The sequence below is a fragment of the Macrobrachium rosenbergii genome, chromosome 10, assembly GCF_040412425.1.
Source record: "Macrobrachium rosenbergii isolate ZJJX-2024 chromosome 10, ASM4041242v1, whole genome shotgun sequence".
NCBI lineage: Eukaryota > Metazoa > Arthropoda > Malacostraca > Decapoda > Palaemonidae > Macrobrachium > Macrobrachium rosenbergii.
In genome coordinates this window covers 43,678,296-43,699,260 of record NC_089750.1, presented here as the reverse complement: position 1 = coordinate 43,699,260, position 20,965 = coordinate 43,678,296, and the positions used below count along the sequence as shown (strand labels likewise).

At 41.8% G+C, this 20,965-nt stretch overlaps 1 protein-coding gene across 1 annotated transcript in view; it reads right to left on the bottom strand.

Annotated features, from left to right (window-relative positions):
* Positions 1–20,965, bottom strand: part of Top3beta (topoisomerase 3-beta) — a 306,736-nt gene that overhangs the window by 239,822 nt on the left and 45,949 nt on the right. The window contains 1 exon segment of the mRNA XM_067110195.1: positions 5,802–5,920. Coding sequence (XP_066966296.1) covers positions 5,802–5,920 — 119 coding nt within the window.

The following is a 20,965-nucleotide window of genomic DNA, read 5'->3' as shown; positions in this document are numbered from 1 at the left end:
TAAAGCAAATGACACAGATGTTCTTGTCGTTGCAGTCAGTGCTTTCTCCACTCTCCACAATCTAGGGCTAGAGAAGCTATGGGTGGCATTTGGCCAAGGCCAGAGCCTGCGCTGGATTGCTGTGCATGACCTGTGCAACTCTCTGGGGCAGGAGAAGGTGAATGGCATGCTCTTCTTCCATGCGTTCACAGGCTGTGATACAGTGTCAGCCTTCCGGAGCAAGGGCAAGAAGACCGCCTGGCAGACATGGAACATCTTTCCAGAGGCCTCCACTGTGTTCTCCAAACTGAGTCACTACCCTCTCAGAGTGGAAGAGAGTGACCTGAAGGTCCTGGAGAGGTTTGTCATACTTATGTATGAAAGATCCAGCACTGCTGGCACTGTGGATGAGGCTAGACTTGATATGTTTGCCAGAAAACAAAGGGCATATGAGGCCATTCCACCAACCAGGGAGCTCTCCTCCAACACACCAAGCGTGCTGCGTACCAGGCTGGTTGTGTGTGGGGCAGGCCACCCAGTGTCAGCCACAGCCAGAGAACCCTGCTGAGTGGGGATGGCAAAAGTCTGGTGAAGCATGGCAAGTCCTCTGGACAACCAACTCGCCCTTAGCCAAGAGTTGCCAACAGCTTACCAAATGTGGATGCAAAGCAGGCTGTCGGGAAAGGTGCAAGTGCTACAAGCTGGGTCTTCCCTGCACAGCTCTGTGCACTTGCAAATGTGAAGTCTAGATAAATATTGCCCTCTCTTCAGTAGATAATCTAGCTTGAGCATCCAACGTGTCATGCTATGCCTACCTTCTTATCCTCGAATTTTTCAAAGGTGTAGGTTGAGAGACCTATACATTGATTGGTTATGTTTAGTCCGTATTTCTCTTCTTTTCTTTTTATGGTTACAGTCTTAGACACAATGTTGTATGTGACCATACCATTACTATTTCAGTTGAAAATAGCATATTAGTTAAACTGTCTGATCACATGAATATACCATTAAATAAAACAGTTGGTCTGTATGTCTGCTAGCGCTGTGGATAGAAAAAAAACTTTTATGGCAACCATTTTGTACGCCATCTTGGTTACAATTCATTTAGTAAGGGTTTTCAATAAATGTGTGGTATGGAACATTTTTATAACCTAAAAGTCGAGGTTTAAAAAAAAAAAAACTGGCATATTCCATCCAATAGATGCTCCCAAACCAGTGAATCTCAACATAGATGGCGCCATTTTGAAAAATAGCCGCCATCTTGGATTTTCAGGTGGCCAGCGCCCTTTTCTAAGAGAGCGTAGTCTTAGGAATGTTTGTGCCAAATTTCATGCTTGTTTCACTATCTGAACGATTTTTACAGCAATCTGCTGCACTAAACAGGCCGCCTAAGGTTGGTACCCCTGATAGGCCTAATGAAGCCCAAATGCTTGACATCTTGCTGGACAAGAAAGAGGCAGAACAAAAGGAGCTTGAGAAGCATCCATCAAAGGAAGAGAGAACCCTTCCCAAGATGGTGCCCCCGACTTCCTCCTATGCTGCCTCTTCTTGACAAAGACCCTCCATTGCTCAGGAGACCAAAAACACTCAGGGCAAGGATTACTTGCATTACAAGCGTTAGACCTGAATGCAAGTAGAATGAGGATCAGTCTCAAAAGAAGCAAGAAAACAAGAGCAAGGGTAGTTAGTGTCCTGTTACCTTTTCTTGAAACTCCTGAAGTGCCAGGAAGGCTGCTTTCAACTCCAGAACATTGATATGCAGTTGCCTGTCCTGAAGATTCCACACTCCCGAAGTCAAAAGGTCCTCAAAGTATGCTCCCCAACCCTCGTATGAGGCGTTCGAGAATAGGAAAATCTTTAGAGGGGGAGGAAGAAGAGACATTCCTATAGCCAAGTTTCTGTCATCCAGCCAACACAGTAGGTCCCTTCTCACTTCTGCTGACAGAGGGACCTACACAGAGGAAAATCCCTTGACGGGAACAAAAACTCTTTCAGTCTTCATTGGAGACCCCGAAGATGAAGATGGCCATGGAGAACAAGTTCCTCTAGGGAGGACAAGAATCCTGGAACCACTTGTCACTGCCGTACTGGTTGCTTCTGTTTGGACAGGAAGGACCGGGTAGCTTTCTTGAACTTTTCAATCCGTTGGTCCCATGGAAATACCCTCGACAATATTGTCTGTGATCATGCCCAGGTAAAGAACCTTTTGGCTGGGAATTAAACTTGACTTTTCCAAATTTATCACAATGCCTAAGCTGTGACAAAATTGGAGAAGACGATCCTTGTCTTGGATTAGCTTTTCCTGAGAACTTGCTAAGACCAACCAGTTGTCAAGGTACCGCAAGAGTCGAATTCCCTGAGAATGAGCCTACTTTGACACTAGGGTGAACACTTGTAAACACCTGAGGGGCAGTTGTAACAAAGCGGACTTTGAATTGGAAAACCAGTTCCCCCAGACTGAAGCGAAGAAACTTTGGGGATGAGTGATAGATTGGAAGGTGTCTCCATCTTGAATCGGGTCTTCCTGAAGAACAGATTCAGGGTCAAGAAAAACCTGACTGTAAAATCCTGGAGATGGATGCCTGACTACTTCCACTGCTCCTTTTCCATCATTTTCTTCACTTCCTCCCCAAGACCTAGAAATTTTAGTGAGTCCTGGGCATAAGTCAAATGTTGGAGAGGAAGGTCGGAGAGGGGGAAAATCGAAGGGTAGTAGATATCCCACCTGTAGAACATCTACTAACCACTTCTCTACCCCAAAACTCTGCCATGTAGCCCCATGGCTCACCAGACACCCCCCACTGGCAGCAGTGAGGGGCGCCCACCCTATTGCTTACTTCCTCTAGCCGTAACTCTAGCTCCTCTCCCTGGTCTGGAAGCGCGGGGCTGAAAGGGCTGTTGTTGAGGGGCTTTCTTTGATGATGGAGCAGTCTGACTGGATCTCTTGGTAGGGGTCGTATTAGGGATCTTAGCAGAATGTTGAGGTCTAGATTTCCATGAGCTAGGGCGAGAAGGACCAGCAGATTTTGATACCGCTTGGTGAACTAGCTAGTCATTATTGTCTGACCAATGTCTATCTACAGCAATGTCAAGTTGCTCCTATGGAAAGAGAGATGGACAGCTCAGAATATCCCAGTTCCTCAAACCCAATAAGGAATCAGTACTGACGAACCTAGAAACTTCTGAGAGGGCTGCATCTCTTCTCATTAACAAGTTGACCCAAATATCAGCATTTAAATGAGTCAGGTAGGAAATTACCTTACCACCAGACTGTAAACCTAATATAAGGGCCACTCACTCTCTTCTGTACTGCCCATTACAGTGGAAGAGATTTTGGCCACTGCTCTGGACCATAAATCCAACCAGGGGACAGTCTGGAAAGCAAAAGAGGCAGCTGACTCCAAGGCAGCAGCCTCCTGAGGAGTGAAGGAAGGGCCCTCTGCCATAACCTGATCCAAAGACACTTGATCGAACAGAATTATCATGCCCAGATATGAGAGAATTAACATGACTCAGAACAGAATCAGCATGATTTCAGTTTGGCAACTCTATAGAAGTCTTTGAATTCTTCTTAGGACAGAGCAAAGCTTCAGTGCCTGTAGGGAGATCCGAAGTAGTTGCAACTTCCTTAGAAAGATTGTTGTACTCATGAATGAGCTCAACAGCCTCAGCGTATGTAGTAATAAAATCCTAGTTTTCTAAATCTTCTGCCTCCTGACCATGTAAATCTCTTTCAACTCTCTAGGCTGGATCCGAAGAATGGGGAACATCTTCGTTTAAAACTGGGCACAGGCCCTTACAGGTCCTAACACCTTCTTGGGGGCTTGAATGCCTGCTGTAAGCCTGGCATATCCGGATTAACTGCATAAACATGTCTCCCTTCATGGACGTCTCAAAACACGGCTGCGGGAACTGGGGCGGTGATTACAAACCCTCCAGGGAGAGCATGAGCGAGAACGATAGACAGACAAACGCCCATATGGACTTGAACCAACAGGACTTCTGGGACGCTGGAGACTTAGCATGGACATGCCAGCTGGAACAAGACACAATGCCTCTAGAAGGTGAATGTGACCGAAAAGACAATGGCCAATGTTGGGTACACATACGTGTGTGTGAGATTTCCCATGTCACAGGATTTCTTGATAGGAGCTTTATTGTCTTTCCTGCGAACTTGAACAGGATGATCAGAGGAAGATGAAACCACTAAAGAACTTCTCTTGGAGGGGATCTGTCTGGAAGGGTCTACCAAGGGCCTAGAGACAACTGTACGTGATGCTTCCACGTCAGAAACACGGCTGTGAGTGGGAGAGACATGTACGTGGTTGGAAGATGACGGAGAAAGAGAATCCGAGATGGTCCTATGATTTATTTTGCAAGGAGGAGAGACAAAGTCCTTAATCCTCCAATGTCTGACAAGAGAGGGCCGAGCAGACGAAGATGACAAAGAAGAAGATGAAGATGAAGATGAAGATGATGATGAAGACAAAGTTGAAGACGGAGGCCTGCAACGTTTCCTCTTCACGACACATCCGTACCTTTCTCGGAAAACAATAACTCTGTCTACAACTGCTTGAATGAGAGACTCTGAAGATGGAGCAGTAGTAGCATTTACCACCACAGTGTACACCTTTGACAGCTGAGACGTCACAGGAACCGAAGCTCTAAACAAGGGTGAGGGGAGAGCCACAGATCTAGAAACTGTCATGGCAGATGGGACTGGAATGCGAGAAGACGTAGCCACTGCTGATGTCGACCCAAAATGTTGAGTGGTGTAAACCATTGACAGATGGAGCGTCACAGGAACCAAAGCTCTAGGCATAGGAGCGGGTAGAGCTGCAGGGGTGAAAACTGTCAAGGTGGTCGACACGGGAACGCGACAAGACATGAAGTGGGACAACAGGCCACCCAAGGTTGGTACCACTGATAGGTCTAAGAGTAGAAAAAGATGGCACTGCCTCCTACCTCTCAGGGGAGAAACCAAGAGAGCGGGGACAGCAAAGATATCTCCCAACCCCTGTCCCGAAACTTCCATGGGCAAAGCCATGAAGAATGGGGAGGGGTAAAATCTTCCATGGAAGATGAAGCAACGGGAGGAAGTTTGGACAAGAAAGAGGTGGAACAAGCAGGAGCCTGAGAAGCCACCATCGAAAGAGGAGAAACCCCTTGCCAAGATGACATCTCCAACTTCCTCTTATGTTGCCTCTTCTTGGCAAAGACCTTCCACTGGTCAGGAGACCAAGAATGACATTCATAAAAAGGATTAGTAACATTACAAACATTAGCTCTGCATCTGCTGCAAGTTGAATGTGGGTCAGTCTCAATCGAGGCAAGAAAATGAGAGCAAGGGTAGTTGCCAACACCCAACACCAGGACATTTTCTTTGAGGCTTATAATTGGGTGGCTTAGATGAGTCTTGGGTTTGCATTTTCAAAAGCAAAACAAGCACAAACACACAACATAGCCTTATATCACAAAGCAACCAAGAAACCAAACCAAAGAAAACACTGGATTCAGTAGAAAGGGCAACAGCATGTACTACTAGAAAGGCAGTAATGAAGAACCTGAATGCATCACAGCATCATGGGTGAGAGGAGGTCGCCAGATGCCTCTTGTCTCATCCCATTAGCCGAACCTCATTGCCGCCAATTCCGTGTTTTACAATTTTATATGATTTTTACCGATGTCAGCTGGTGCTACAAGAATTTATCCTTACTCTAAGATCCAAGTTTATTCCGCATGTGAATAAATACAAATTCAGAAGAAAATGACATTCTTGTGTACAGACTATCACAAAATGAAACTAATATAATTCTACTTACTTTGCTTTTTTATGCTCCTTAACCATATTCAAAAACATATTTGCAACATCCTTATCAAAACTTCTGACTCTCTCCCACTCAAGAGTCATCTGACGCTCCTGGGTCACAGCTACTCTTATCTTGAGGAATAAGAAAAGGCAAATTAATATTGTAAAAACCCAGAACCTTTAAATGAAAAAAATTCTGTTAAACTGAAGCATGTACAGTAAACCCCACATATTCGCTGGGGATGTGTACCCCACCCCACACGAATACCTAAAATCCACGAATACTTAAAACCCCTCTAAAAAATTTAGAACTGCCTATTTTGATAGTTTAAACACAAGAAAAAACCTCTAAAAATGCTTATACCTGAGTATTTTATTAGTTTTATCACAAAAAGTGCATTTACTCATGAAAATTATATGAAAATGCAGTAATTACTCAATACTTCTCAGTGAAAAATACCGTGAATGGGCAAGAAATTTTCCGGTTTACGACGGGTTCCGAATAATGGGTAGATACGCTTTGGGTGCATTGAAAACGAAACCTGCATTTTTATTGAATCAAAAACATGAGTCCGAACATGAATCTTGAGAACACGAATACAGGGGGTTTACTGTAAGGTAATCTAATTAAATCACTTAGCTACAATTCCCCAAAACAACAAAATGCTCTGATGCCTTAGACAGTAGTAACACACTTAATCCACAATCATGATGGTATTCTAAAATGACATGTTTGTGTGTGGTATTATACGCATTTTCTGGATCTCACACTCTGATACAATATTTCTTGGATGCAACATGATATATATACCACATTAGCCTTACAAAGGCTTTTTTACAAAATTTTGCCCAGTACGAAATTAATGTAATGGGTCAATAACTAGCCAATAACATGCAGTCTTTGACAGATTTGCAGTTATTATCACATACATGGAAAGGTATTCTGAAATTTTCTTGTGTATAACCAGCTCACTCTTTTCCAGAGAATGTGTGATTATGGTACTGTGTATGGCATGTCATCAGGGCCAGGAGTCTGGTAACACTAATTCCAATTTTTTTAGGGAAACAGGTAATTTAAATTTCTCTTTCCTATATGGTGTACAGTCTATTATTTTCTCCTCATCCCCATGGAAATTGTTTGTGTAAGGTTTATTATTATTTCCTTGTAACCTCTGCCTGTGTTTTGCTAAAGCATCACCCACTATCTTGGGAGTCAGTCAACGTTTTATTATTAATAATCAGTACCGGTTGTTTACAAAGGATTACTGTATATTATATCACATATTTTTCACTTTTTCCATACCAAACTGGAGTTTATGCACTTATAAATGGTATATAGACAAACAAACTCAATTTTCTGCCTGAACTATGCAATGGCCTTCAGGTATCCTATCCAACCTTGACTGCAGCTGTGGCCCCTATTGTGTGGTTTTGCTACCCTAATAATCTATGACTGAGGTATTCACAGTTCCACTGCAGCACAAGTTAGCTAACAATGGTATATGTCATTTCACAAACAGACTGCAAAGCAGCTATGAAAATGGTGGAATTTAACAGTTCCTTAGCATCACCAACAATAGCACACTCCCACTTATCAGCATCTATTTGGCTATTTTTTTACTTAGTTCTTTCTTGATTCCACTTTGGTGACCCTTAGATTGGTAGGGTTAAGACACACTGATAACTATTGGAAATATGCAATATATAAAAACTAAAATTTTGGGGCACAGGGAGTTTCCATGTTGGCTATGATAGGAAAAAAAAGGGTTATAGAATTGAAATTGGAATATAAAATTTAGGCCAAAGGCCAAGCGCTGAGACCTATGAGGTCATTCGGCACAGAAATGGCAACTGAGAGTAAAGGAGGTTTTAAAGGTGTGACTATAAAACAACTGTTTGGAGAAAGTAGAACAAAATATGGAAGAAAGATAATATGAACAGAGATACAATAAAAGGAATGAAAGGGGTTGCAGCTAGGAATGGAATATAGAATTTAGGACAAGGGCCAAGCACTGGGACCTATGAGGCCATTCAGTGCTGAAAAGGAATTTCAGAGTAGACATGCTTGAAAGGTGTAACAGGAGGGAAAACCTCGCAGTTGCACTATGAAACAAGTGTTAGGAGAGGGTGGATGCAAAATGGAAGAGAAAAAATATGAATGGAGGTACTTACAAGGAATGAAAAGGGTTGCAGCTAGGGGCTGAAAGGACTCTGCAAAGAACCTTAGTAATGCCTCAGTGCACCGTGTGAGGTGCACTGATGGCACTACCCCCCTACCAGGGAGTTGCAGCTAGGGTCTGAAGGGATGCTATAAAGAACGTTAAGTAATGCCTACAGTGCCTTAAGTAATGCCTAAGGGGGAAAAGGGAGCTACACATTTAGCAGGACGATAATTGAGACAAGACGTTGATCTTGAAAATGATACTTTATTAACAAACTACAGTGGTATTTGTTTGAATTGCTGACCAATCAGCGGCCAGGAAATTTACATAGTAGCTAACAGACTAATTAATGCACATGAATTCAATATCACAGCTTTTTAATGTAAATTGTATTTTTCCTAACTATACAAACCTGAGGTCCTTTACATTAGGAATTACTTACGTGGAAGCTGGAAATGGCCGTTAAACTCTTGAACAAGGTGGTCAGGCAGTAACTACCATCCGGTAGGCAGGAATACCCGCCTGCTCGGATGTAAACATTCCAGTTTGCCTTTCGGCCCAGGTTTCAGATTGAGTGGTGGCATGAGATGGGCATAAAAATGTAATGTAAAGGACCTCAGATTTGTATACAGTAGTTAGGAAAAATACAATTTGCTTTAAAAAATTGTGACTTGTTCCTACACAATATACAGTATAAACAATCGGTCCTTTACATTAGGAAGACTCACTGGTTGGAGGGAGGAATCTGAGTGAGTCTCTTTGAACTGACTGGAGTTCTGCACACCTGGGTTACCCCTCCTGGTCAAAAGAGCAAGGAGGAGTACTGTGCCTCTGACATATTGATCGGAGTATAGGAACTGCGAGATCAAATGTCAGACATCCGGACATTTTCGAACAAGTGAGGAATTGTAACTCATACAAAAAAAACCTGAGAAGAATCTAAACAGTCGGAGGCAGTAAGGTAATGACCTGAAAAAGGGTTTCCCTTATTGCCAGAGTCTCCTTCCTCCCTTTGCTAGAGGAAGGAGCGGGATTGCTTCTATGATTCTAGAGAAAAAATAGAATGGGTGCTCGATGTGTAGACTTATATACCGTATCAGATGCCAGTTCCAGCAAGTGTCGGTTCGAGTCCCATTCTCAGCACGAAGGAAGAGAAGAAGTATGATGAGGAAGGAGGAGGAGGAGAGGCCAGTCACTCTCAGAATCCTTCTCACTTCCAGAACCATACACCTTAGGAGAGATGCTACCTGTCCCCTTAAAGGAGCCAGGTAAGAAAACACAACTTGTTAAGCCACAGGACCAAGGATGCCACCAAAGGACCAAGGAAAAAGGTTCCAAGGGTCTGTGGGCAAAGACCCGAAGGTAGAAGACATAAATGAGGTCCATGGACCACGCCATTGACTTTATGAGCTCTCAGGCAGGGTGTACAGGTGTCGTCGTTGCCAGCTGTGGAGTACATCCTTCCAAACGCCTCACGAGGCCACAAGAAAGACGTGTCCTTAGACACGTCTTCCTTGGGAGAGTCAGTACTAGTGAAAAAGTCGACGACGTCCAGGTTAGGGATGTCAAGCCTTTTCAGAAAGTACTGCAGCACTCTAACAGGACACAATAGTGATCCAAAGTCGAAGGAGGAGGAGACCAAGAATGAATCGAACCTGGCAATATATGCCAACGGATTCGGAGTCCCCTACGACATCCGAGACGGAGTCGAGGCATTGACCTCCATCCCCTCTAAGTCCATGAATATCGTCCCTCCTCTGCTCCAAGGCCACAGCGAGATGAGAGATGGTCTTAAGAGGCAGATCTCTGTCTGAAGAATCTTGCAAGGGCTCGCGCGAAGCACAAGACAGGAACCCTAAATGAGAGTCACATGCCACCAAGGACCTGAGGTCCCTGGGACAGCAAGATCGATAGAAGCTTCTCATCACTATCTAAATCTCAACTGAGAAGAAAAAGGCTACTTTCAGATGAAAGACTAGGCCGGATAGGGCCGACGTCTTTCACAACTGAATCAGAGAGAAGCAATCCTTAGCAGAGGAGACGAGGAAGTCCGCGACCTGCTGAAGAGCAGCTCTGACCAGAGAAAAAGACCTGTCAATGACACCAACCAGCGAAGACGGCTCCAATCCCTGGATACTGCTGCAGAGGATATCTCTTATCACCCTCTGCAGCAGTACCCGTTGCTGCTCGGTGAGAAGCCTATGCTTGCAGGAGAAGCCAGATAGTCTCTAGTCATGAAGGCACAGGGACTGTACTGCCTGAGGAGCTGCTTCAAGTGTCACTGACGCAGAAGGTCGGGTCAGGGGGGAACTCTTCTCGGTGCCTCGGAAGCAGATCTAGCCGGTCGGGCAAAAGGCGAAGTCTTCCAGCATTCATCTAAATTCGGGGTGAACGTCACTTGCTGAACACGTTGCGAATTAAACAAACAAGGGAAGATGAACGCGTCAATGTTGTCCCACCATGTCAGCATGCATCACCGTAGTGGTCCATGGGTCTGGTACGATTAAGCAGAAGGCCTGCAGACATCTGTTGAGCCGGGAGGTGAACATAAGGAAGATAGGGGGCCCTCAAGTCGAGCAACCTCTCTGTGAAGAATTGCCAGAGGCAGAGCTTGCCTGCCAATACATCCTACTGCCTGGAATGTCTCTGGCTGATGGCTCTACAGAGTGCACCACAGTTCACTCGAGCACCTGCAATCAACTGAAGTAACGAGAGGGAAACAAGCTCCTCTTGACTGTTGACATATGCCACTACTGTGGTGTTGCCTAATAACACCCCAGAGTATCTCAAAAAACCAATCCTGAAACTCTCAGAGGGCCAGGAAACTGCCCTGAGTTCCAGGAAGTTGACGAGAAGGTACTTATCATCTTGGTCACACACCTCGAAGACAACAGTCTTACAGGTATATATGCGCCTATTCCCCTGTCGGAGCATCTGAGAACAGAAGCATGTCTCGAGGAGAATATGTAGACATATTCAGAGGTGTCCTGTTGATCAAGCACCAGCCTATAAATCCTCCCTCATCCTTCAAGAGAGGAAAGGATTAAGAACTGGAAGCAGATCTCTTTCATTCTCCACGAAGAGAATCGAAGGCAAAGCTGCCCCTGAGGGGACAGCTTCTGCAGCGACGACAGGACTCCGAATATGACTAACTCCAGCCGGGCTGGCTGCTCCCGAAGTCAGGAACACGGGAGAGTAGACGGAACAGAAGTTCAATGAAAGGTAGCCGAGACCCAGAGGAAATAGATACTTCTGAAGGATATTCAATGCCAAGTCTCGGCTATGTTGCCCTCATATGACTTGACAGTCATTCCTTCATCAAGGCACCAGCAGGAGAATGCCATCCCGAGCATTCTCCCTTCCTCTCTTCCCTTTGCCCTCTTCCTGATGGAAAGAAGGTTGAAAGAGACACATGTATGCACACTTTCTAAGAAGAGAAAGAGGAAGGCTGGGTGTTCTGCAAGCATCCTTGGAACCTGAGACTTCTTAAGAGCTGAGGAACGTCTAGGCTGCTGTTGTCCGGAGGACAAGGCAGTTGCCTTGGCACGTTCCTTGACTACTGCGGTATCTACCTACTCTCTGCGAAAGGGGGGGGGGGGGGGCAGAACCGAGTAAAAGTCCGTTCCTGAGGGAATGTGACAACTCGGGACTTACTAGACTGGAGATCGGAACAGGACATTGTCCCTCTTCTTAGCACCAGAATTGCCCACAGGTTGCTGTCTGGTGCTGGGTAGGCGAACCCACCCCCCAAGACTGGAACAGTCTTTAGAAGGCAGAAACTTCGCCGTCTCTTGTTGCGAGAGCGAACACCCTTCGCAGCAAAGAGAAACAGCAAGAGATCTGAGTCAGGACGAGCCAGAGCCAGGACAATCTGCTAGTCAGTATAAGACCCCTCCGATGTAAGAAGAATCGCTTCTGTCGAGGAAGAGGAAGGGGAAGGAGCTTGATTGGGTGGCTCAACCAGAATGAACTCCTTGTCCAGGGAAAAGGCATTCTTCTGGTTGAGAAAGCCCTTATAGCAAGCAAGGACCGTGGCAGCCCCAACAAAACCCTGCAAGGATCAGTGAAGAGTAATCACAGGGGATGTCATGGTCTTCTTCCTGAGATCATTGTGCTGACAAATCTGTGCGAAGATCTCTGCAAAAAGAAAATCGAGGGTGTCCGCATCCTGAAGAAGGCCCTAGAGTCCTGAAGCGCAACATTCCTGATCTCTTCTTTTTGGAGGGATAACCTTGCCAGAACCCAGAAAACCATCCTCGACTACTCAGATGTACAGCAAGCCAATCCAAGAACCGAGCCCGAGACGTGGATCCTTGTAGCGGAACTCCGATAAGAAACAAACTTGTTGGAGTCCTCTCTATCCGACTTGCATCTCCCGACAGCAACTGAAAGGGCTTGAGGGACGAGGAGAGGAGAGGAGAAAAAGCACTTACCTGTCCTGCTAGAAGAACTAGCAGGAGAGGCCAACCGCTGGCGATCATCAACCAGAGGTGATGACAGCAGGACGGAGGAAGGAGAGCGCTAACGCCATGGCAAAGCTCTAACCTGAAGAGAGCGAAAGTTCACTTGAGCTGAGTCTCTTGAAGTAAGGAGAAATTCAACAGCATTTTATTCACCGAACCGAGCAAACCGAACCGAGTAAGCTGAGCCAAGAGCGCCAAGCCAGTCTCGAAACAAGATCAGGGGCTGGGCAAGCTGCCCAAGCTGATCCGAATCAATCACGTAAATGCGATCGGTGGCTGACTGAGCAAGTAGGGCTGAGCCGAACTGAGCTGGGAAAGCTTGGCCAGTACTGAGTTTTGAGTACTTGGTCAGTTCCAAAACAGTGCTCGGTCAGGTTTCCAGCCTGGTGTCTCGGTCCTGAGGGTTCGAACACCTGGAGAGGCAAGGAAGAGGTTCCCTTCAGAGGTTCTTCGTGACTTCTGAGGGACTACCTCTCTCCCGAGAGGCAGTGCGTTCTCTCGTTTGGCTCTTCCCACCCCTTGGGGTCGGGAACCGATTCACATTCCCCATTGGGATCTCGTGTCTTGGGGGCCTCGGGTACGCAGCCTTTCGAGGCTACGCTCTCGATTCCAGTTCTTAGAAGTCTGCGTCTAAGACTGATTCTGTGCCTGTCCCTCCTTGGTCTTCTTCAGAAGCCAAAATGAACTTATTCCCGATGATTGTTCTTATGAGATTTGGGAGTCTCGCCAAGCGCTCGAACTCCTTGGAATCGTAGAATCCCTTGGGATTTCAAGTGCTGGACTAGCAAGTCGTCGAGTGTCTGGGATTCTGCGGAATCTCGGGCACTCCCCAAACCAGTACTAGGAAGTTTGCTTTCCGGTCTGTTTTAGGCACAGGACGAGAGAAGGTGTTGAAAATTCAGATGTGAATGTTTCGACACTTCCTGCCTGCTTCGATTTGAGTGCTCAATCAGTTCCAAAACTGTGTGTCTTGGAACCTGGGTTTGAGCACTCGGGTTAGCAGACAAGAATCCCCTTCAAACCTTTCTCGAGGGCTTCTTGTCTGCTAACCCGAGTGCTCAAACCCAAGGTTCCAAGACACGAGTTTTGGAACTGATCGAGCACTCAAATTGAAGCAGGCAGGAAGTGTCGAAACATTCACATCTGGATTTTCGACACCTTCTCTATTGCTTCTTGGATTGCTAAAAATCACAAAATTATTGAATGATATTTGCTTTATAATTTAGATGGCTACTGTGATTGCACACAACTCGGCTGTGAAGACTGAGGCATTATTAGGCAAAGATAAGGATATGACTTGTTCTGGGATGCAGCTACATATCCTACGCCATGTGATTTAGACCCATCTGTATAAACTGCATAATGTGAAGTTTTTTGTCTTATATGATTTATGGTTTTCTGTCTAAGGTGTTCTGGGATATATGAGTAACTTTTTGATAAATATTTCAATTGTGTGCAAGTCCTTAATTTATTCATAGTCCAATGGGGTGGTACCTTCACTGTTGAAGGCACTTGTATATCTATGTTCAGTGACTCACACAATCTATTAGCTCTAATTGGGAAAGGAGGTGGATGACTGTTTATAAATATATCCCTTAGATCAAATAGATTTTTTGTTGGTGAATCACTTGTCTTGATTCTTAATGCACTTTTCATTGTTATGAACTCTCTATGGAGGAACAGTTCGCTGCATTCGACTTGTACTGAGGAGACTGGTGAGGATCTAAATGCTCCTGTGCATATTCTTCGTCCTTCATTGTGAATTGGATCTAATATTTTCAGTGCTGCTTCTCACGCTGAACCGTATATTTCACTCCTGTAGTCAATGACTGATAACACTGTTGCTTTATACAGTATGGTAAGAGTATGTCTATCAGCTCCCCAATTTGTGTGTGATAGTTTTTTAATTAGACTTAGCACTCTTTTGCATTTTGATTTTATGTAAGTTATATGGGCTTTCCATTTCAGGTGTGCATCAAATATTAATCCTAAAAATTTTGCAGTTTGCCTAATTGGTATACAGTAAACCCCCCATATTCGTGGTCTCATGTTTCACAGATTTCTCTGTGGAACATATATACACATTATTCACGGAAAATTCGCCCATTCGCAGTATTTTTCACTGAGAAATATTCACTAATTACTGTATTTTCATATTTTCATGACTAAATGAACTTTTTGTGATAAAACTATTAAAATACTCAGGTATAAGCATTTTTAGTAGGGTTTTTGTTTCTGAACTATCAAAATAGGCAGTTCTAAGTGTTTTTTGAGGGGTTTTAAGTATTCGCAGATTTTAGCTATTTGTGGGGGGGTACGCATCCCCCCCCGAATACGGGAGGTTTACTGAAGTATGGTTTCTGATTTTCAATTCTATTTCTTCACCCTTTTTCCAATTTTTATAAAACACAACAGCTTGAGTTTTTTCTATGGAAAATCTAAAGCCTACAGATGAGGTCCATTCATCTATTTTTATTATGGTTTTATTAACAATTCGTTCTGCATGCTTTATGTGTGATGCTGTATATCACAAAATCATGCATATACAGGTTAATTTTAATTCCGACCGGTCACAGCATGTTTCTGATATCATTAATTGCTAATGTAAACAGAGTACCACTAAGGACAATCCCTTGTGGAACTCCATTTTCAAGTGGAAATGTTTTGGAATAAACATTATCTATTTTCACCTGAAAAGTGTGATCAGCCATAACGTTTTTAATAAACTTAGGGAGATGGCCGCGTATGTTATTATTATGTAATGATTTTAATATTGCATACCTCCATGTAGTATCGTATGCCTTTTGGATGTCAAAAAGACAGCTACTGTAATTTGCTTTCTTTCAAATCCTCTATGTATGTGGTCTTCCAAATTAGATAGAGAATCTAATGTAAATCGATTACGTTGTGAATCAATCTGGGAAGGATCTAAAATTTTATTTTCACGTATGTGCCCTGTAAGTCGTGCATTTACCATTTTCTCCAACAACTTGCACAGACAACTTGTTAAAGAGACTGGTCTATAATTATTCACATTACTAGGATCTCTTCCAGATTTCGGTATAGGAATTATTATGGCATTTCGCCATTCATCTGCAAACAAGTTTCTGAGCCATAAATGATTGTAAAGTTTTAATAAGTATGATTTTGCCAAAGCAAATACCATCACCTCCAGGAGCAGAATTATTACTGTTCAGGATAGCATATTATAGATTCTGCTTTATTCTTAATTTTTTTTATATGTTTGCCCAAATTTTGGTCAATGCTTATTTTGGCAAAACTTTCCCCACATATGTTACTAATTTCAAAGGGATCTAATAAATTTTTTTGCCATTATCTAATATAGCCTGTCTGGGTGGTCTAATGCTTGTTCCATTTATTTTTCAGAATTTTTCCCATACTTTTTGAATGGATGTTTCACTTGTTATTTCTGATACATAGGAACTTCAAGATATTATTTTACCTTCTCGTACTAATTCAGACAGATCATCTGACCACCAAGGGACTTTATGTTTTTTATTATAGGATTTTGAAAGAGGAATAGCTTTGTCTGCTGCCTTTTTAATGAAAGATACAAAGAATTCGTTTGTCTCGTGATTTCTCAAATAATAATATGGCAGTATATTTCTGGTATGCAAGTTAAAAATGTCCCAATCTGCTTTTTGCATGTTATAATGTGGAGAGTATGGTTTCGGTTTATTATTTAATAAGGATATTGTGGGAAAATTATCACTTGAGTAGGAGTCATCACAAGTATTCCAATCTAGTTTATCAACTATATTTGTTAAACAAAGGGTGACATCTATTGAGGAAAATGTTCCATGGGTTTTGGAACAATACGTATGTACTTCGTGGTCATTCAGACAACAAAGATTATTAGTGTCCATCAAGTTTTCTATTTTTTCTCCACCTTTATCCAGTATAACATTGTTATAGTCCCATATTGGATTATGTGCATTGAAATCTCCTATAATTAATATGGGATTCTTAAAATCTTTTATTATTTTCTGTAATATGTTTAAATCATACTTTTTATTAGGCTGATTGCATACGTTAATAATATCAAACATATTATTTTCTAATTTCACTGTTATTGCTGAAATTTGTAATTCAGTGTAATCTATATCTACTTTGTCGTATATCATTTTATTATGGACATATAGTGCTGTTCCTAAATTATTTTCATTTTTCTTTGATATTGTGGCTAGTAGATATTTGGAACTTCACTTATAAGTCATTGGACTTTTCCTGAGTGCATTCTCGTTAATAATCCATTTATATTCAATTGAATTATATAACGACTGAATGGTGTAATATGAGAGTGGTAGTTCTTCATTGGATGGGTCGATATCGTACTCGCCTAGCATTCGCCTAGGCCTGCGTTCGATTCTCCGGCCAGCCACTGAAGAATTAGAGGAATTTATTTCTGGTGTTAGAAATTCATTTCTCGGTATAATGTGGTTCGGATTCCACAATAAGCTGTAGGTCCCGTTGCTAGGTAACCAACTGGTCCCTAGCCACGTAAAATAAGTCTAATCCTTCGGGCCAGCCCTGGGAGAGCTGTTAATCAGCTCAGTGGTCTGGTTAAACTAAGGTATACTTAACTTAATATGTAAGTCTTGATTTATTTTTTGTTAATTTGACTTTTGTTAACTGTTAAATTTTTACTATCTTGATTTAATTTCTCCATTTTGATTTTTTTAGAATATTATCTAAAACATTGATACGTTTTTCTTTGTAATATTCTATATTGACTGATTATGAAATTTAGGTCTTGAAGACCAAGCATCGGAGCCCATCAAGATTATTCAGCGACGTAATGAAGGTGAAATATATAAATTACTGATATGATTGATAATGGATAGGTAAATGAAGACATACTAGCAAAATCCAGTATCAAAATATGAAGGCATACTAGTAAAATCCAGTGTTAAAATATGAACGTTAAAAATGAAGAATGATATTAGATAGAACCAACAAAAAATAAGTATATATTAAACTTTTATATTCAAAATATATACTTAGTATAAGAATAAATGACTAAAATCTTTATTAAATATACTCAGATCATATCTCATTAAAATAACCAGATTCTTTCAGATAACCCATAAGGTTATCTACCTCAACGTCATCATTTAAAATTTCTAAAATAGTCTTTCCAGTTAGTAAGTACTTTGCCCTAAGGCAATTAAATTTAGGACAGTGCACCAGCATGTGCTCAACAGATAGCTGACCACCACAGTGAGCACAAATTGGGGCACTGGCTCCCTCTAAAACATAGCTATGAGTGAAGCAGGTATGGCCAATCCTAAGCAGTGTTAGGGTGATCTCAAATTTTCTATGTTCAATACACATGCAACCTTCTTCATGAAATTTGATGTTTGCTTTTTCCTTATTCATATATCTCATGAAAATTCTTATAGTGTTGGTTAGATTTTCTTTAGTTATAGTTTTACTTTTGTGGCACATTGCTACAAAGCATTTACTACAACCACATGTATCTTCCTGTTCATTAGTTCGTTGTTCCTTCTTGGTTTTTCTTGTGGTGCCTATAATTGGTGATGGGTGAATTTCTTTCCTTTCATTGTAGTTATCTATATTTTGGTTTTTCATTTCACCTGAATTTTGTGATTCTGCTCCTAGAAGTATTGTTGTTACTATGGGAGACAGTGAATTGTGTGATTTAGCATTCTGTTTCTGAACTTTAGATTTTAGTGAGATTGGTGGGTTATTTATCTTTTTACAGCTTTGTTTGGTGGAATTAGGTGGGGTCTTATCTAGTTGCCTCCTCCAAGTTGGGTTATCTGTTTTATCACATTTTTGTGATTTTAATTCTTCTTTGTCTTTCTCTACGTCAATATTCGTATCTATTTCTGGTAAGGAGGTAAATCTATTGTCCACTGTGATAAAGTCATTGTTGCATGAAATCTCCATAGATGAGTTCTTTTGATCATGCATTTTTTTTAGTGGTATTTCTTTATTTCTATTGTCATTCACTTCAGTTCGGGTATTATTTGGTTCTGAAGTATCTGCATACCTAAATTTCTTAGCTGGGTCATTCAATCCTCTCACTTTTGTTCCTAACTTTGCTTCCCTGATCGACAATCCAGTTTGTTCTTGTAGTAATTTAAGTTCAGTATTGTAAATACAGAACACACGTTTTAGATTGGGCATGATGTTCTAGGCCACAATTTATGCATTTTAATTGGCCACAGTCCCAGCGTGTTTTATGTTCTTGCGAACTGCAATAGGCACATCTGGAAAATTTCTGCATTTAATGGCTGTATGGCCAAATTTGCAACAGTTCTTGCATTGCATGAGTTCGGGAACATAAGGTCTTAGTTCCCTATCTAATCCCAGTATTTTAATTTTCAAAGGTAAGGTTTGGCCACTGAACTTTATTTTTGCTATTTTGACCAATTTATTTTTGTTTTTCCTGCTTGGGACCTCATATATTTTGCAGTCTTCAATTTTGTTATATCTTTTCTGTAATCAATCTAAAAATATTGATTTGTTTTGTACTTCTTCTAGGTTTGGAAATATTACTGTGCCTTGTACACTATTCATGGTGTCACGCCATAATGCTTATATTTATGTTCTCTATATTTTTAATGTTTTGATAATTTTCCGACTGGATTCTGGTTGTTGTTTCAACCAACCATTCCCTTTTCTTAATTTGTCTTATGCTCATCTCTTGTCATGGGCATGGGTTCAACAAGTAATTTTCCAATTTTAATAAGGATATATCTTGGTCAGCTTGTAAATTCAAAAACCTTGACCAGTTTGATTCTCCAAAAAGGGAATCAAAGTGAACCAAGGTTGAGTCAGGTCTATATTTTCTTTTATTTATTCTTTTAGGCTCCAAAGGGCCCATAGTTGAAAAGTTTGAATCTTTTTTTGTTCCTTTTTTGATAGGGACACAGGTACAGAAACATCTGGCTCAAGGGAGAATGGTTCCATTGTAACAATGCCAGGTCCTTTTCTTACAGGGATATCCGTTTTCTCGCATGGGTCGTAAGCATTTGGAGAATTTTCAATCTTCCAGGTGGGTGCAGAGGTTGTCATCTATGCCAAAACAGTATCATCATAGGGTCCATGGGTACTCGACTCTTTATCCTTACTATTCATAAAGATCCAATAACAGAAAAAATTGATTTTGAAGGATTTGAGTGGGATGTGGAAGGAGCGAACTTGGTGAGTGCAAGGAATTTGGACAAAGATATGCAAGAGTTGGGTGGACTAGAAGCAATGCTGAGTCATGAGGAAGATGGTACATATAGTGTGTGTGAATTTCTTTTGAGTGAAAGTGTTGAAAGAGTAAGTGTAGGAGTGAGTGTGAGTGAGAAAGAGTTAGCAGTACTATGGAGTGTAAGTGGGAGAGTTTTGGATAACTTGAGTCAGAGCCTAGCAGAAGTAAGTGAGAGTATAGATGAGATGATAGAAGCCATGTCAGGTGTTAGTGAGGTTGAAGCAGACGTAAGTCTCCAGAGTTTGAATCAAGTTGATGTGACTGGTTCAGAACCAAGGCTAGGTGAGTCTAGTGCGGTTGGAGTAGAAGTAAGTGAAGAAGAGGTGGTGAATGAGAGGCCATGGACCCGAAGTCAAGGTCCAGTTCTGGAGTATGAATGGGTAGCAAAAAGGCATTAAAAAAAAAAAAGAAATGAGATTTCCTTTGTTTTAGTAATGGGGAGTGTGGCAGTATGAAAAAGTTGCTTTGTATGAATTAATATTTGATTTTTTAAAATTTATTTTTTGTGAGGGTGTTAGTGTGTAGTTGATTAATCTTTTATTTTTAATTTTTTTACTTGCAGTTTGCTTCAGTGGGTTAGCATGGAGTGACGAGCTCCTCTTCACCTTACCTGAGTTGAAAATAGAAGAAGGGACAAAGCAGAGAAGTGATAAGGAACATAGGGAGAGAACGCAAAGCTGCCAGATGGCAGAAGCAAAAACACTTGGTCAAGCCGCCCTTCTCCCTGTTCCTCCATATGTGATGCTAAATCCCAAAAGGTGCCGATCTCAACACACCTGAAGAAGGATAGTGACGAAATCCTAAACTGGCTGGTGTTGAGAAAGCTAACTCTCAATTTGAAGGACAAGACTCAGAGACCACAGTTGGGGGAACATTATAGTATTAAGATTTATTAATAGCAAGGTTCAATTAGGTTCAGGTTCTTTTGATGGGGGGGGGGAACTATAGGATTAAGACTGAGTAGAATAAGTTTTGATGAATTATAGTATCAAGTTTGGCTAAGCTGGGTATAGGAGGATAAGTTTATCAGATTAAGGTTTTTTTTATGACCATTGTAGTTTTGAGGTAGTAAATTAGGTTAAAGAAAGCTGAGTTTCATTTAATAACCTCCAAATCTGTTCCCATCATACTGCCCCAATCATGTACTAAAAGAAAAAGCCCCTACATCTTGACAACCTGCTAAGATATGGGAAGGCTGGGGAAGGCCAGGTGTTCAAACTTTAACAGGAGGTAAGTAACCGAATGATAAATTTTACTATGAAAATTTGTTATTTAGGATGAATCTTAACTATTGTTACATCAG